This window comes from Corythoichthys intestinalis, chromosome 18 (assembly GCF_030265065.1).
Source record: "Corythoichthys intestinalis isolate RoL2023-P3 chromosome 18, ASM3026506v1, whole genome shotgun sequence".
Classification (NCBI taxonomy): Eukaryota; Metazoa; Chordata; class Actinopteri; order Syngnathiformes; family Syngnathidae; genus Corythoichthys; species Corythoichthys intestinalis.
This window is the reverse complement of record NC_080412.1, coordinates 36,458,616-36,476,946: the sequence shown is the minus strand read 5'-3', so window position 1 is coordinate 36,476,946 and position 18,331 is coordinate 36,458,616. Positions and strand designations below refer to the sequence as shown.

Below are 18,331 nucleotides of genomic sequence, written 5' to 3'. Positions count from 1 at the left end.
AGGATCTAAGTACAAAAAAAGAACAATTGGCTAATGAAAGGTGGAAAAGGGCTATATAAGTATAACACCATTTACATAGCAAAAGTCCGCTAGCTTAAATGCTATAAAATGCTGAGGATTTTTTTGTTTTGTTACAATGTTCTTAACAAATGGTTCAAACACATATTCACACAAAAAAACAGCTAAAGATACCTATAAACTAAATTACAGATGCATAAAAAAAATTGAGCTCAAACAAAAACTTATGGTGCATGTAAGCTTATGTTGGACTTAACAGGAAGCAGCTGAATTCAGCCATGTAAATGGGTTATGTCATATTGTCGCCACTATTGGGCAGTGCATCCACCCAAATCAATAAAACAATGCAAACTTTCAAAACAAACCATTACAACACCAATTTAAATACTAAAAGCAGCAAAATTTATATTTTTTTCTAATTGAATTGATTAATCGTTGCAGCACTGCTTCTGAATCATGACGGCAGCGTGGTCACTTAATTTTTTACGATGCTTTAAAGACGCAATGTGATTGAACAGCCCAGCTCAATCACAGAATGGCAAGCTTTAGTCTGATTGGCATAATAGCGTCATGTGATTATTGTTGCGACGTCTCATTGGTTAAACTGGTAGCCCTACTGTTGGTGTCTATGGCAAAAAAAAAAAAACAAACAAAAAAAAAGGAAAATAAGGAAAAATGTAACATCTAGCGTAGCCCAAAGTAGCAGAGAAAGAGGAGCATTTCTTTACAAATCTACTCCAGTAAAAAGTATGTACAAGTATGAATTATCATTTTTCTCAAAAAGTTGCTCAAATAAATGTGACTAAGTAAATGTAACTCGTTACTACCCTCCTCTGGTTAGAAGTTACTTCAAGTACTACTTGTCTACTTAACCTGGGGTTGAGAACTGGAAGGACCAGGAAAAATTTTTTAATAATAATTGTTTGGAACTCATATGAATCTATGAATTACACAAATTCCAAAGTAATCACACTGGAAATCTGACCTTGTGCTTTGACAAATTTTATTGCAAAATGTCAGAAATGAAATTGAGAGCTGGGTAATAATGCTATATTGTGATGCAAAGTTGGGTAAATATCCATTGAGAATGGATACTAAACGCCTCACTGAAGTTGTCGGGCCAGACGTGACTACAATCACCATCTCATGTTTTAGAACGAATTTTCAACCAGTGGTCAAATATGTTAAGTCTTGCTATATGGCCATAGCTAGCTAGCAATCATTCCTGAAAATTGTTCGCAGTAGTGTGTAAAAATAGAATTCAACATTGTTTTTCATCTGTATACAACAAAAAGTTTAACAAGCACTGGATCATATCACAATAAGCTTCAAGCAGCTATACCCAGCCCTATTGAAATTAGTGTCCAACATAAATGCATTAAAATAAACTGTAATTTTCTTGTGAACAAGTTGGAATAAAGACAATGATTCTGAAAAGAAGCTCGCAAATGAATTTAGCTTGACCACTTATCTACAACAGGGCAAACGCGCGTCTTTTTTTACAAGCCATTTCTTGGGGAATAAGCCCGAAAATTTGTTAAACAGGACTTTTTTATAAAATACAACAACAACAAAACGTAGTCAAGAACATCTGATTTCCTCACTATAAGAGTTGTGAGGTGACTCAAATCTTATACAGAAAGAAAATACATTTAACTCTACAAGGTTTTGTTGAATAAGCAGGCGGCATTGCTGATGCAACATCTTGGTGACTTCTTCCAGTGTTTGCAGCATCAGCACCTGTTGGGAAAACAAATATATCACTGAAGTTTCATACAAAAGGAAACACTCATGGTCTTCATACCCGAGGTGGCCACCAGGATTTGGCTCCTCAGTTGTAAGGAGCACGGTGTTTCATCACTCGCATGTTGCGGTACTTGGACATGATACTGTGACTTTTCCGGAACACGGGTTTCTGGTTTGGGAAAGGGCGTGGCACCAAGTTCTCCTAGTTAAAAGAATGAACATTCTGGTTAGGAAAAAAACATTTATTAAAGGATTCAATCAGATTTTTGCATACCATGAGTGGCCGCCTAAAATTTCCAGACAGCTCGGTGGCACCCCTCGCTGGGCCGGGAAATTTTGGTCTCTATCAAACGGACAAGACAATATCAACATCATTAGGATGAAAATGATGAATCAGCAGTTTGGAATAGGCCTCAATTAAAGGTCCACTCACTTGCATGGGTCCAGGTCGCCTGTCTGGCATTAAATTTACTGGCCTGAAAAACAAGTCCTCCAATGAAATAGTTACAAAACTAAGTTGAAAGTATCACAAAGACGAATATACTCACCTGAATGTTCTCCTCTCCAAATATCCTCGTTTTCTGTCAGGTGACTGTAACCTTGATTCAGCTTTCACTGATCGGTTGCTCAAAGAAGTGTCTGAATAGAAAGGACAGTTTTATCAGACTGACACAAAGCAAGTAATTTATTATAGATATATATATTTTTTTTATAATTGGTGGTATTTTATGAAATGGTCCCCCGAAGTCCATTCGCTACGCTGCTAACCGTGTGCAATTGCACTTCTCTTTTCGTCATTCAAGTGGTGTCAGTAATAAGATTTTTTTTCTCGCATAGTTAGAAAATACTTCAAACTATTTATGTCCCGATCTGATATTTGGATCGGATCGGACGCCGATATGGGCAAAAAAATGCGCATCGGTATCGGATCGGCCGACATGGAAAAGTTCAGATCCAGACTTCCGATCCAGTTTTTTTTTTTAAAGTCCGGGTTTTCCAACGCACCAACTTACATAATCCATTTCAGTTTTTGCTTCGGTTTCCCTAAAATCCGGTCCGCATTTTACAGCACCTTCAACACACTACATTACCGTCTCCCAATTTACCGAGACACTTTATCGGTAAAAATGTCAGCTGTGTGGGATCATTTCACCTTAAAGGACGACAGACGAAGAGGCAGAGTGCAACATATGCCACAATAAAGTCAAGCGTGGTGGTAAAGCTGTAAGAAGTTTTATACAACCAACCTAATCAAGCATTTAGCGAAATACCACCACAAACAATATGAGGAGTATGTTTAGAAATCCGAAGACAAAAAGAAAGGTCCTACCAGGGGTCGCGTTAACCGAATATTTTCCGTCGTTGACCGGTTTTTTAAAACGGTGACGGAAAAAACTGAAGTCTATCTGTCATTTTGACAGGTTGCAATTCACACCCCAGACCACAGGGTGGCGAGTGAGCATATTAATTAGCTATTGTCTCTCTTGATGCATGACGTCGTTGGCCTTACTAGGAAAAATGTCAAGGCAACTGAGTGTTTGCCTGGCACAGCCAGACTGTTCTCCCTGTATTTTTCAAACACTGAGAGAAAAGTCTGGGACCCAGCCTCTCGAGTAGGTACTAAATCAATCGACAAATCAGATTTGTTTATTTGTCTATTTGTTTATTTGTTTATCGTGTTCTTCACGAGCAACGTCACTCTTGCGCGCCGAAAGTCGTCTCTACAACAACACGGATGGTGGACGGGAGAGCCGAGAATATGTTCCAATCCGCGGTAAATTCAGTTTTAAATGAGCTAAAACACATCGACACGAGTCATTGACAACAGTCTGTCTCGCGCTAGCCATGTTGAATAAACTCCGTTCTCCTCATATGTTTACTTCCACGCGCAAGTCCCTCGTCGCTTTGCTAACGGCACGTCTGCCCGTTGCTGATTGGTGCACTCCGGTGTCTGTTTGCCTCTTGTTAAGCTTGCTCGGACAGAATATTAATTAAAAATGAATGAAAACTAAATACTATTGAATATGTCATTATTATCATTTTAAAAATGTAAGTGACGGGTAAAAATGGATTATGACCGGATTTTTATGACACTGTCAGTCAAAATAAAATGACAGACAACGAAAAAGTCTAGCGCAACCTCTGGGTCCTACGCAACTAACACAGACAGAAACTTTTGCTATGCGGGACAAACTGGCACTCGACAGTCCCAAAGCCCAGGGAATAACAAGAGTCATTGCCAAAGAATTCATTCTGGATGACGAGCCATTATCTCTCGTGAGTAAAGACGCACCATCCAACACTTAGAACCACGGTATAACATGCCCAGCCGTCATTACATCCTTGAGAGCGATACGGCCGTGGAAGATTCGAGAACGATTCACATCCAAATTCCAATTATTGAAATATGTCAAGTAAAGCGGAACTAATTCACAGCGCGGTCTTTGGGACGCAATGAGAAACGGACCGCATTGCATCCTGAGAGTAAACATGCTTGTCACCCGGGTAATGCCAATGCTCGACTCACGGCTTTAGCTCAACTCATGCCGCTGGATAAAAAACACAAGAATACCTGACTGCTGCTGACAGCCGCTACAAACTACGTCAACATCGTTTTACTGTAGATAACAGATATCATATGTATATAGAACTAGATGCAAAACGACAGACTCGACTGCGTTAGCAACATTGAAGTATGGAAAACTAGATGCGTTAGTAAACACCCGCCATCTTCAAGCAGGAGACTTCCCTAGTAGGCTGTTGTGAACCTTCCAAGCGAACCTAATTAACTCCCTAGTAGGCTGTTGTGAACCTTCCAAGCGAACCTCATTAACTTTTTATCTAAAATACTCCTAAATCGGTAAAATCTTGACTTGAATCTATCTTCAAAACAGTTTTAAAACTTTCACATGTCGAAAGTAGACATAAGGGAAATTATGGAATAACAGGAGCAAGTTTAACAACAGTTGATTCGCAAAATTAAATGTAGTTTAAAGCTGCTGATACAGAATGGGGACTTGAGTATTTTATTTACTGTTTTAAAATGTTAACTTGATACTGAAATAGTCGTTAATTAAACCTGAGAGGCTTTTTATACAATTTTTGTAACTAATGCATGAAACATTTAAAGCATCTAATAGCTTGGGGGGTTTGTGGGATTTTCCACTGAGGTTGTGTGTTTTGTCTTTTTAAGACTGTTTACAATATCATTTGCATGTTTTACTGACTGACTATGCCATTTCTGTTTGTTATTTATAATCTTTTGTGTTTGCCACTGAATAAACAGGTCAGTTTCTTGTTACCAACCGTTGTGTGTTATTCAAACTCACCTAATTCAGCTGACTAGTTGTTATCAAGAGTACTAAAACCTTTTTCAACATGAGTCTGACAACTAAGTAAGGAGGCTAAATAACTTTAAACTTTAACACATGCTCAGATAGGCCAGTATCGGTATCGGCTAGTAACGGTATCGGATCGGAAGTGCAAAACAATATCGGTATCGGATTGGAAGTGCAAAAACCTGGATCGGGACATCCCTACTTCAAACCAGCGAGTTCTCGTGTTTAGAAAAATGTCAACTGCAATTTTGTGTGCCAATGTTATAAAGCAGGCAAAATTGGTTAGTATATTGTCTCCCCCCCCCCCCCCCCATCAGCCTCAATGTAGCAATGCTAACACTTTAAAATGTTTAATATAGATGTGTTTCCTTATTTTGTATGTCTGAACTTTATTTCTACTGCGTGTTGATGGCCAATAAACATCTGTGAAAGGAACTGGAGTCTCATATGCAATCAACACGCACGTGTGCCGAGTGCACGCGGCGATAAATCGCAGCAAGCAAAATTACCGCCCTCATTTTTATTTACCGTGCTATAATTTACATACGATAATTTAACTTATTGCACCAAGTCAGTAGCGTTTGGATTGAATTAGAGCATTTAAATGACATTTACGGAATTTTCAGGTAACGAAACTACTCCCAGAACCAATTAATTTCGTAACTAGAGGTACCACTGTATTGCCTCGGAAATCACCAGTTACCTGTCTTTGACTTTGGGCTACAGTCTTTGGCAGGAGAGTCCTCCTTAGATGTACTCGGGCCGGCCGCCCAGTGAGAGACGACAACAAGGTCGCGTTTCTCAATGGGAGACGATCTGAAGAGGGATGAACAGTGGTTAAATGGGGTCATGCGCTAAATGGATAACCTGTCAAACGTGTAAAATCAGTCATGAACTGCACAGCTTTGTAGGAAGAAATATAGCATGTAAAGCCAAGTGTCACACAGTGGTACTTACAAAACCATGGAATGTCCATGCTCCTGTACTCCTATAATTGCACTCGCAATACACCCGAGTTTTCTCTTCGGTTACGCAGTGATCGTTAAAGCGATCGGTCGGGTGGTTATCGTAATACATTGAGTCAACAAATCTTCAATCCGTATTTTGGGATGGGGTTGTTGCTCCTCAGATGTTTTTGCCTCACACTGATGCCACTTGGTCTACTTTATCAGCTGAATTCAAATGAGGGAAGTTGTAAAGGCTTCTTTAAGTTTAGAGAGAGGGGCGGTCCAACTTCCGGCTGCACTTTTGGTGTTAAGAGATGATTCCATTAGCATATATATTGGCTTCATCTCGGAAATTGGAGTCGAGCAGCGCAAATGGTGAAGTACATTCCTCTTCTTTTGCCGGAAAGACATCACATGCACATGGCATTGGTTCAGATCTTTTCCATCGGCTTTTAGAAATACAAAAGGGCAAGCTTGGGTGCAAAAGAGTGGAAACATGAAGTATGAGACCATGCCAATTTTTGGCCCAGACGTATTCATACTGTTAAGATGGAATCATGGAACTCCCATCAGTGGTCACAGCTACGGTATTTGGACGATAAGGTGACATTTCAGTCGCAGCTATGCTGTTTGGATGATAAGGGGACATTTCAGTCTGTAGCTATGTAGCTATTGCTTTGGCGACGCTGGGTAAAACAGTTTTGGCTTAGGCTTGCAGTATTATATTCACAGGTGAAATGCTCTCATAACCGTGGGTTTATACTGTAATATAGTGGCAGTCTTCGTTACAGAAAGCTATTTTGAGCTCCAGCTTGGACTTGTCTTAGGGTCTCGTGTAAAATGATTCTTTAGAGTGCTCATGGATGCAGAGAAGCAGACCTCTTCTGTTCTTGTAGTAATCATGAGTATTAGCAGTGGTCATCGGGGTCTTTCGTTTCTTCTCGGAATCTTTTACCAGTCAAAAATCAAGTCATTCTGCAGACGAAATGTTATTTTCCTCTTCCGGCACCCATTTTTGTCTGTGTGACACAGAATTGGTTATGATAATGTTTCATGGAGATGTTGCTTGAGAATTCAGCAGTACATCTTCTAGTTACAGTAGGTTTTTCATTTCAGCATCATCCATAGCACTGAAGCTGGCTAGCTTGTCTTTTAAAATGTTTTAAACATGCCTTGTATCTGAACAGGACTTGTCCTCTTCCAAATCTGTGTGATTCGAGAGGCCGAGGAACGCTTTGCAACCGGAGGGAGACTCCTTTCATATTTGGGAGAACTGACAGAACTTGGGAGTGCTTCAGGAGCGCTGATATACATTTTGTGACAGACTTGGAAAGCTGTTTTCATGGTACGGGGAGCATAAACGTCATCTCGTTATGGAAAATGCAGAACGTAGACAGCGAGGGGGCAGAGGGACTGTGCCACAGAATTTTATGCATCGCGTCTTCTCCATTTTTCACATGTGGCGTCATCATCAAACCTCCCAAATCATCAAGCCCTGCGAAGAGTGCAAGAAGGAAAATACCGTACCTGTGTGTATTCAAGGAGCGACGAGACTCCACCTTTTCTTTTCTGGTATTAGTCTCTCGCAGGGAGCTGCTTGCATCGTCATCTCTGCCGGGGGACTGCTTCGATCTTGCTTCCCTCGGTTGCAGCCTTTTCAGGGGTAACGGATTAGGCTGGAAACGCTTCTTTCTTAGAGCGAGAACAGAGCTGGGAGGTCCCCGAGACGGAATGTCATCCATCTGTGGCCTGGGTCTAAAGGGTGGAGGATTTCTAAGTCTCATGGGAGGGTCAAATCTCATTTGCCTGCCTTTAAATATCAAACTTTTCTCTCTTAGTGACAATGGTCTAGCACCGAATGGTCTGGGAATACTGAGGAGGGGAACTCTCTCTCTCCTGGGGAACTTAGGGCCGCTGTGATCCTGAGGCGGGCTGGATGAGGACATGCTGACGTCTGATATTCTCCTCTTGCGGGGGACATTCAGTTGTCTGTCCTGGGGGCTCCTGTGGAAGGACGATGGTGGCGGCGGGACTCCCTTCCAAGGCGGAGGGGGTCTGAAAAGGGGCTGACGAGGGACATCTTTTGCACTCTGCATGTTGTGGGGTCTGCCGCCCTGCCTCTCCATGGGACCACGCTGTCTTCTGGAGTCTTGCTCTGATGACCACCTGCATATCCATCAGACAGAAGACATCGTTACAATAACAGATCCTTGTGCCATGTTAAGTGGGTGGCGGAGCATTAAGTAGCCCCTCCTCAAAGCCACAACAAAATGAAACCGGATGGAGGAGGCATTTCATTTCAAAGATAAATTATAGACCCGTTACAGAAACTCCTCCGAAAGGCAGATGAAAGCACATTTACATCAGATCTTATCAACCCACCCACTAAATATTTAAAGAGGGTCAGGGAAAGGGCATTAGATGCCAAATCTGGATCAGGGTCAGCTTTCATTTTAATCATTTTAACCAGCTGGAAGAGCCGCTTCCATCCTGTACCTCTCTGGACACGAGCCTCTTCCATGCATCTCTCTTGGGCTGCGATGAGGCCCTGGAGGCCCGTGTTGCCCATTGTGCGGATGGAAGAACGCTCCGGTGTTGTTCCATCGCTTCTTGTCTTCCACAAAGGGCCTCTCTCTTGGACTAACATCCCCACGGGGGGGTCGATACCTCTGCTCCTGGGGAGGGAAAGCTGGCTGTCTTTTGGACTCCCTGAAAGAACCTTGAAAGGCTGGTGCAGGGCCAGGCCTCTTGTCACCGGGATGGCCGCGAAAATGTCTCGGGGAGGGTGACCTGTGAGCTGAGGAGTGGCCGTGGGGAGCCGGGCCCCTGTGGCCTGGCGACCCTTGAGCAGGACTGCGGGATTGATGCTGGGCATGAGGAGAGCGGTTTGGTCTGGACGAAGGCGGTCTCCTCTGGTTGTGATGTGCTTCCATTTTGTGAGGATATGATTGATAGGAATCCTGATTGTGTTGCCTCCAGTTATTGAAGCGTGGCTCTCTGTGGTCTTCCATTGGTGGAACTTTTCTGTCGGGTGGGGGTCGACCTCGACCCCTTGACTCTCTCCAGTTGCCGCTGGGTTTTCCTGGGGGGCTGTGGGTGTCTCTTCTTGGTTTTGAATTAGGAGAGTAATTACCTTCTCTGGGGCCACTTCTATGACCATCTCCATATGATCTGCTGTGTGGAAACAAAGGGAAAGGGTAAACCAGTTCAAATAGTGCACTCTCAGCACATAGAATTCAATTTAGAATACCTGGGCTTCATGCGTGGGGGTCCAAACTGTGGACGCACCATCTTTCGAATTGTCTACAGTCGGTCTACTGAGGGAGGGATGATACAAGTCAAATTGCAGTCATGTTTACGGATTCAGCAATGAACAGGCAGGCAAAGTACACCACAAAAATGACATAAAAATTACCCTTCACTTGTGGGACTATGCCAACACCACATACACTCACATTTCAACCCAGTAGTTGAAAATCAGTAACAAAATAAGCAAGTTAGAGGCCTTTACTGCACTTTTGTAATGGCAAAAAACGGCTACAAAGTCATATCAGGAGTCCCTTGATTTGTCACTTGCCGATCAAAACTACTCCCTTGTCCACGCTATTTAACGCTTTAACACCGAACGTGTCGGCGGCGGCGTGTTTACGTATATCATCTTTGAAGCCTCGTCACGCTGTAATTACGTCACCCATATGCCGCGGGTTGCTCTCATTTAGGGCTGCAGCAATCGATTATTTTAGTAGTCGATTAATCGATGAACTAGTTAGTCGAATAATCGAGTAATTGGATAAGTAACATGAAAAATTAAAATACCTGAGCTGAGCCTCAAACAGTACAAAAAATAAATAAATAAGGATGTATGTAAAACAAAAGAACAATTGGCTAACTTAAATATCAAAAGTCCGCTAGCTTTAATGCTATAAAACGTTAACTTTTCTTTTTTTTTTTTTACAATGCTCTTAACAAATGGTTCAGACACATATTCCCGCAAAAAACGGCTAAATATACCCATAAACTAAATTACGAATACATTAAAAAAAAAAAAAAAAAAACCTTAGCGCAAACAAACACTTATGTTGGTCTTAAAATGGAGCAGCTGGATTCAGCCATGTGAAATGAGGCAGACTAGAGGGCAGTGTATCCACTCAAATCAATAAAACTGATTGCAAACACTTTCAAAATAAACCATGACAACGCCACAATAATTAAACGAATACTCGAAGCAGCAAAATTTCGATTCGATTAGAATTTTTTTTCCTAATCGAATACTCGAGTTAATCGATTAAACGTTGCAGCACTACTCTCATTTGAAAGTGCGGAAGTTGATGTCCACACCAGTTTTTATTTGAAGTCAATCGACCAAGTAAAACGGGAGATAATGTAATTTGAGTTTTATAGTCTTATTGCACTCATAAATCAGCATTAAAACGCTGCATGGACCATGTGTTTATCTCCATATTTCCATCATTTCTTGTCCTTTTTCAAAACCAAAAGCAGCACGAAAGACTACATATCCCAAGGGCCGTTGTGAGGTCAAGAAGGACGAACCTAACGTGAACATTTTTAATAAATTGCCGAGCCTAAGGAAAGGGAGGCATGCAAAGCAAGCACCAGACGGTTGGATTGAGCGAGCGACTTTGAAATAGGGGTGTGCCATCTTAGGCACCTTACGATTCGATTACGATTCAGGGTGCTACAATCCGATTATTGAACGATGATCCCGGTGTTGACGATAATCGTGGTTATTGCAATTATCACGATTATCGATGCATCGTGCATTACTACTTAATACAGTAGCCAAACAAATTTATGTCCATTATTTATTTAAAATATCCTAGTGATTCAACAGGAATGATTGAAACATGCCCATACAATAAGAAGCTGCCCTTGAGCTGCTTTTTTAATAATTGATTTTTTACAAGAAAGTGCAAAAACATTAACCATTTTAAAGGGAGTACTTAAATTTCTCTCAACAATCCAATACAATTTACACAGGTGGAATGAATTCCACATTTTATGGAAACAAAGTGTCTTTAAAAATAAGACTTCTTTTAAACAATATACTTTGTTTTCACAGAATTCTGTACTATTTCGCATGTTTGTAGTGTTACCTCTGTACTTAATCGTGGTTTTACATGTTCTGCATATGAAGTACACGTTATCGAATTAGCTAATTAGCTTAGCACTTGGCGCTAACTATAACATGTCAAAAACAACAATAAAGGCTAAACAGTACAAGAGGGTTCGATCACTCACCTCTTTTAGATGCACACGGGTCTAAGCAACACACTCAGGACATTTTTCAATTGAAATGCCTTAAAACTACTGCTGGACATCTAAATGACAAGGAGCAACGAACTCTCTCTCTTCCCCTCTTGCTCGGAAAAAATAACTTGCGCACAAAAGTGCGACCATCGGGTCGCGCTTCTGTTGCTGTCTGTCTAATACACAAATTTATTTTCCGGTCTTTTAAAAGAGTAAATCTCTCAGTAACCGGCAGCATCCATCATAACATGCGCGCGCCCGATAACGGTGCCCGGTGGCAGACGTGTCTTGAATTTCTTTCAGCTACGAGCGGCTGCCATAAAGCTTTGAGGGAAAAACATAGTTTTTGAACCTTTATGAATTGTAATCGAACCGTCACGTGTCGAATCACGATGCATGTAATAATCGATTTTTTTGAACTCCTCTACTTTGAAACGTGCGGAATTTATCAAAAACTAAATTTAGCGCAAGCTAATGCATTATTTCATTAACTCAAGGAAGATGACACATTTTTCTCGTGGTTTTCCTCGGACATGGCGGCCACTCAGCGCATTTAGGCCTGTAGACATGGTTTAAGACAATCTCCTACAGTTCAAACCGAGCATCAGTATGGGGAAGAAAGGTGATTTGAGTGACTTTGAACGTGGCATGGTTGTTGATGCCAGAAGGGCTGGTCTGAGTATTTCAGAAACTGCTGATCTACTGGGCCTTTCGCGCACAACCATCGCTATGGTTTACAGAGAATGGTCCGAAAAAGAAAAAGTGAGTTCCAGTGAGTGGCAGTTCTGTGGGCGGAAATGCCTTGTTGATGCCAGAGGTCAGAGGAGAATGGCCAGACTGGTTCGAGCTGATAGAAAGGCAAGTGACTCAAATAACCACTTGTTACAACCAAGGTAGGCAGAAGAGCATCTCTGAATGCACAGTAAGTCGAACTTTGAGGCAGATGGGCAACAGCAGCAGAAGACCACGCCGGGTGCCACTCCTTTCAGCTAAGAAAAGGAAACTGAGGCTACAATTTGCACAATCTCAACGAAATTGGACAATAGAAGATTGGAAAAATGTTGCCTGGTCTGATGAATCTCGATTTCTGCTGCGAAATTCGGATGGTAGGGTCAGAATTTGGCGTCAACAACATTAAAGCATGGATCCATACTGCCTTGTATCAACGGTTCAGGCTGGTGGTGTAATGGTGTGGGGAATATTTTCTTGGCACTCTTTGGGCCCCTTGGTACCAATTGAGCATTGTTGGAACGCCACAGCCTACCTGAGTATTGTTGCTGACCATATCCATCCCTTTATGACCACAATGTACCCAACTTCTGATGGCTACTTTCAGCATGATAATGCGCCATGTCATAAAGCTGGAATCATCTCAGACTGGTTTCTTGAACATGACAATGAGTTCACTGTACTCAAATGGCCTCCACAGTCACCAGATCTCAATCCAATAGAGCATCTTTGGGATGTGGAGGAACGGGAGATTCGCATCATGGATGTGCAGCCGACAAATATGCACCAACTGTGTGATGCCATCATGTCAATATTGACCAAACTCTTTGAGGAATGCTTCCAGCACCTTGTTGAATCTACGCCACGAAGAATTGAGGCAGTTCTGAAGGCAAAAGGGGGTCCAACCCGATACTAGCATGGTGTACCTAATAAAGTGGCTGGTGAGTGTATATACAGAGGGGAGAACAAGTATTTGATACACTGCCAATGGGTTTTCCCATTGACTGTGTATCAAATACTTGTTCTCCCCACTGTGTATATATATGGCGGAAAACACAGACAAGACTGAAAAAGCAGTTTCTGCTCTTGCACTCCTCTTTAAAAGAAACTGCTGTATTTTAAGCCAAAACAACTGTTGTGTTTGATAGAACAATATGTCCATATGCTGCCACAACAGATTCATGGTACATTAAGCTCCCGAACTATTTTTAATTTGCCCGTTTTACCCTGAAAACCCCCGTTTACAGACGTCGCACAACCGTTTTTGTTTCAACCCATCCATGAAAACAAGTTAGGTAATCATATTTATTATCCAAAATGTCTGTCATTTTTAGCTTAGAATCATTAATTGATGTCTAATATTTCGTTTAAAAAAAAAAAAACGACTTAAAAAAAAATTATTCACTCGCATATTTTAAACTTACAAAAATTACGTCACATAGAAAAAATTGGTGTCTGTAAAAAAGTCACGGATTTCTTCCTCATAACTATCGCTTAATTGTATTTTGCACTACATATCTGTTTTGACCATAGTATGTGTAAAGGCCAAAAACGCCAATGACCATATCTGCTGTTTGTGTTGAAATGTCAAACATTCTATTCAGTCTTATCTTTTTCTAATGAATGTTTATGCTAACAAGTTGAATATATATTATCAAGCTTCAAAACGGTTGGTCGAGCATGTTTGGTTGTCAATGGGACATCAACATGACAAAGTTTGAAAAAAGATTTTGGGATCTTTTTGTCTTTTGGGGTCCAAAATGTTATAATTGGTCAGTGAAGAAAACAACAGATTGGCCATGGAGGTTACGGTGTCTTGAAAAAAGGGACCCAACCTGGCAATTGTGAACAATTTTTTTTTCTTTGAAATATAAAGGCAACATCAAAGGCATGCAAATTCGGCCAAAATAGGCTTAAGTGTTAAAGGGTTAAACGACCATATTTAATTATTGTTTAACGATGTTAGCATCATTTGAATCGTGCGTTCATGCATGTTCTAATTATAGCAACAACTTTCGGTTGCATTTAATTTTCATTTGGTCATATGCCTACAAAAAAACAAAAAACAAACTGACATATACACAAGCAGCTTTTTGCTTTTGGCGACACATTTCTGCATCTTAGGGGGTTATGTTTGTTTTTACATCGCGGACGTTAACTTGCTATGGTCAATGTAGGCCTAATTCAGCAAACGACCCGCAATAAGTGTAAAATCATAACAGCGACAATTTAAACGTCAGATGTAACACGGTGTGCTTAAACGACAAGTTCGTGTTTGATATCGTTTGAAGTAATTCGGAAATGTAAAATAGGCTTGCGCGCAGAGTAATTTTACCTCGATGCTAAGCTAGCTAGAACCACGCATAGCAATTGCTACAAAATGGCAACCATTACCGCTGTAATGTCGACGCGTGGACAACTACGCGGATATGTCGCATTTAGTTTTACTTAAATACGTTTGAGTAGAATTATCGTGGGTGGTTTGGACCTACTCACCGAAGTCTAATCGTCGAAGATTTATTGCCAGTTCTGCCGTTCTTTTCTGTCGTCAGGCAGGAAATTAGCTAAACGGTAAAGAGACCCCGCCTTAACAATGACGAAGACGTAACTGACCGTCATGTGACTCCTTCTGAGCCAGTGACGTTCGTGGATATGATAAATTCCTTGAGGATCAAGACGTGATTGGTCTATAAATAAAGATAGACGCCAGTTGGGGATGGGAACAGTTTAGAACTAATACGGTTTTTATGCAATTTATGTTACTGTGGAATTCTGACTTAATTAGTTATGATGAACAAAAGCAAATTGTATTTTTTTTTTATATTAGTAGCAGTGGTGGCCTGAAGTATTGACTCTGTACTTCACAAGTATTGATATTTCTGTAAAATTCTGTGTACATGTACTGTTCTTCAGCAGAAGCACAGATATTATGAAAAAAATATCAAATTACATGTGTCGACTCCTTTATGCGTATTAAAAAGAAAACCACTGAACACGGGATTTTTCTTATTACTGTCCCTAATGTCCGTTTTGGGGAAACACTTATACAAAATAATTCCATTCACGAAATATAATCATCCAATCTTGGCCATCTGCAGTACAGAGGCTTCAAAAGTTGTGACTCGTGGGAAATCAAAAAGCTTGGTGCAAGTGTCGTATGGCCGGTTCTACCGGTTTGTATTCTGTATGTGATTATGAAACTGTGGAAACGCACAGTCACAATGTGTTACCTCTAATGGCGTACCACAAGCAACACGTCACTTCCGCGCATTAATATTCATGACATTAGTTACTGTTGCTAAGTAGGGACAAGCCACCGTTTGTCCCTAATAGGAAATGAATGGAAATCGTGTACGAAGGAGATGTTTACAGAGCTAAACCTACCAATTCTCTCCGAAAATGATGTGCCTGGTGCCAAATTCACTGGCAAAGATATAGAAGAACATAAAAATATTCAGTTAAAGAGATGGCTTGAGTGTCGAAGCCTGAAAAAGACGGAAAAAAATGAGCCGACCTAAGCATAGCTTTAGCTTTTTTATCGACACGATTGACAATGACAGTCTCCTGTTTCAACAAGCTATCCTTTACCATCAGCCCTTTCTTATATATCCTCTGGTTGTCCTACGCCTCTTACCGTTCTTGGGGGTAATTTGGTTAGCTTTGTGTAGCGATCGCAAATGCTACTCAGTGACAGCCAACGAACACTTTTAATTTTTTTATTGATAACACATCTTAATTCTATAATTTATTTACACTTCCCCCTTACTAAAGTTGTTTTTTTACACATACATATATATACGTATATAACAGAAACGGTAACAGTGGCAGTCAGATACAATTGTAATGCTTTTCAGGTCATTCATTGTCAGACAGAAGAAGTACAGCACAACGTTACGCTAAAAGAATAAGTTAAAACTATAAAAATGGCTTACCTCTTTGTCCTCTGAAAGACCATGCCAACCCAACATAATGTTTACTGCATATGAAATGTGAATGGATTCACCGAGCTGGTGTTAAAGTCCGTGCAAGTTGATTCGGTCTTCACATTTTTTCCTCCCGAGTTTTTCGGTTTCCGGAAACGTAAGAAGAAAACATCCTTCATGTGTCGTAATGTCTAGAGTCGTTTCTACAAGTTCCAAAAAAGCAATGCGTGATCGGCATGTTCGTTTTTGAAAGATTACCGGCGAAATGTAGCACAAATAACGTTGAGTCTATGCAAGGGCGGGTCTATAATGTCCCACTTCGGCTTTACTTCTGCTTTACGATGCAACGTCACGGTCTAAAAATAGCCTAAGTGCGGTATGCCATTACCAATACAGTTTGCATGTACACTTAATGCAGTGCTTTTCAAGTATTTTCTGTGATGCTCCAGAAGAAGACTTGAACTTTTCGTGCCACCCAACTCTCTGCCGCCACTGGTTTATAGTATCATTTGTCTATAAAATTATCATTTTTATAATTACACATTTGAATAACATTGTGAAATAAGAAAAAAGTAATATAGATCAACTGACAATAAAGTATAAAATTATTAACATTGTTCTATTTGTTACAGAAAATACTTAAAGCGCATAAATTTTCCCACAAAAAAAAAAAAAAGTCACACCCAAAAAGTAAAAATACAGTCAAGGTACCTTTTTGACCAACTGAATCAATAAATAATAATAAATTCAAATTGATTAGTAACATTAACTCATGAGGACAATATGTCAAACAATTTGAACGAAAAAACAAACAGTGTCATTGGACCCAGAGACAGTTTTTATTTTTGCTGCAGGCAGTATCAGCTCCTTTGCTATGGTGTGGGGTAATTTTGCACTGAGCAACTTGGTATGCCACTTTATATGATGCCAACAGTGCTCGCTGGTTTACTGATGTAACACTGACAAAGCGGGACAATTGTTGGCAATATTTGGCCCGTTTTCACTGAAAAAAAAATCAAGCGGCTTATCAATATGATTGGCGCCTAATGTCTTTAAGTGACGTCTTAACTGATTTGGCTTTCGGCTGTCTGCTGTAAACATTTTTAGACACAGTAAACAGACTGGTCTTTCCTCGTCTCCCACTGTATTACGAGTCAAAGCCAAAAACCAAACACTACATACTAGAGATGTGCGAAATTTCCGATTCTTAGATTTTTCGTGATTCGGCCGTGGAAGATTCAAGAACGATTCACAAACATCCAAATTCCGATTATTGAAATATGTCAAGTAAAGCGGAAGTAAAACACACTCAGCGCGCCACGCAGTCTTCGGGACACAATGAGGAACGGAGCGAGAGTAGCTAAACATCATGCTTGTCATTACCCGGCCCCTTGGGAAATGCCAATGCTCAATTCACGGCTCTAGCTCAACTCATGCCGCGAGATAAAAAAACAACATACCTGACTGCTGCCGACAGCTGCTACAAAGTACGTCCACATAATGGTACGGTAGATATCATATTTATATAGGACTAGATGCAAAATAGACTCGGTGGCGTTAGCAGCACATGTACAGAAAGCTAAATGTGGGCGTTAGTAAACGGCAGCCATCTTAAAGCAGTAGACTTCCCTGCAAGGCTGTTGTAGCGAACCTAATTAACTTTTTATCTAAAATACAACAAAATCGATAAAATATTGACTTGAATCTATCTTTAAAATAGTTTTATAACTTTCACATAATTATTCACACAAATCTATGGCTAGTGTAGAATCAACCTACTATGCATTATTTTGGGGATGTATGCGCTTAAAAACCCATGCTGGCACAGGACGAACATATAAACTCTACACAGGAAGACCGAAACCCAGGTTTGAACCCTTGGTGGCTAAGTATGAATGACAAAAACAATAACATTGTCCAGTTAACATTTTATTGTTTTGGATCATTTTTATCTTGTTAATCATGCACAACTCGACAGTGACAAAGTTCACTTGTTTTGAAATATCAGCTGACGTATTTCTATAAGCTAAAATTTGTGAGTCTTTTCTTTTGTCCTGATAATGAATAACCCATTTCAAATTGTGTGTGTTAATCAAAAAAATGATAGACACGAATGCAATATGCAATATTCAAGAAAGCTGCTGTTAACCTGTCATTTGTACACGATTCTGGGAAAATGTGGTTAAGGTATTAGAGGTCATAAAATCAATGACCTCACAGAATGGGAGGGGGGATAAACTTTTTTTTCTTCAAATTTTGTAATTTAACCTGTCCTGTTCAGCTGCTTGACACAGAGAATGGGAATCTGAGTGTCCTATAGGTCTGAACAGTTTTAATGTACAGTGGTATGAAAAAATATCTT

General features: G+C 40.5%; 1 protein-coding gene across 4 annotated transcripts; it reads right to left on the bottom strand.

Moving 5' to 3' along the window:
- Window positions 1-1,004: 1,004 nt before the first annotated feature.
- Window positions 1,005-14,657, bottom strand: si:ch211-114c12.2 (uncharacterized protein LOC336578 homolog). Of its 4 annotated transcripts, none has more exons than XM_057821493.1 (10): window positions 14,543-14,656; window positions 9,300-9,366; window positions 8,546-9,220; window positions 7,577-8,215; window positions 5,806-5,918; window positions 2,313-2,403; window positions 2,198-2,240; window positions 2,039-2,107; window positions 1,823-1,966; window positions 1,005-1,758 (listed from the first exon to the last, which is right to left on the bottom strand). In XM_057821493.1, exons 2-9 carry the CDS (start codon window positions 9,338-9,340, stop codon window positions 1,850-1,852), a joined length of 1,788 nt encoding a protein of 595 aa, XP_057677476.1. In that variant the 5' UTR covers window positions 9,341-9,366; window positions 14,543-14,656; the 3' UTR covers window positions 1,005-1,758; window positions 1,823-1,849. The 4 variants fall into 4 exon arrangements, 3 of the variants coding, with proteins under 3 accessions (XP_057677476.1, XP_057677474.1, XP_057677475.1); XM_057821491.1 differs by having other exon boundaries at window positions 8,546-9,223; window positions 14,543-14,654; XM_057821492.1 differs by having other exon boundaries at window positions 8,546-9,223; window positions 9,300-9,363; window positions 14,543-14,623.
- Between the last annotated feature and the right edge of the window lie 3,674 nt (window positions 14,658-18,331).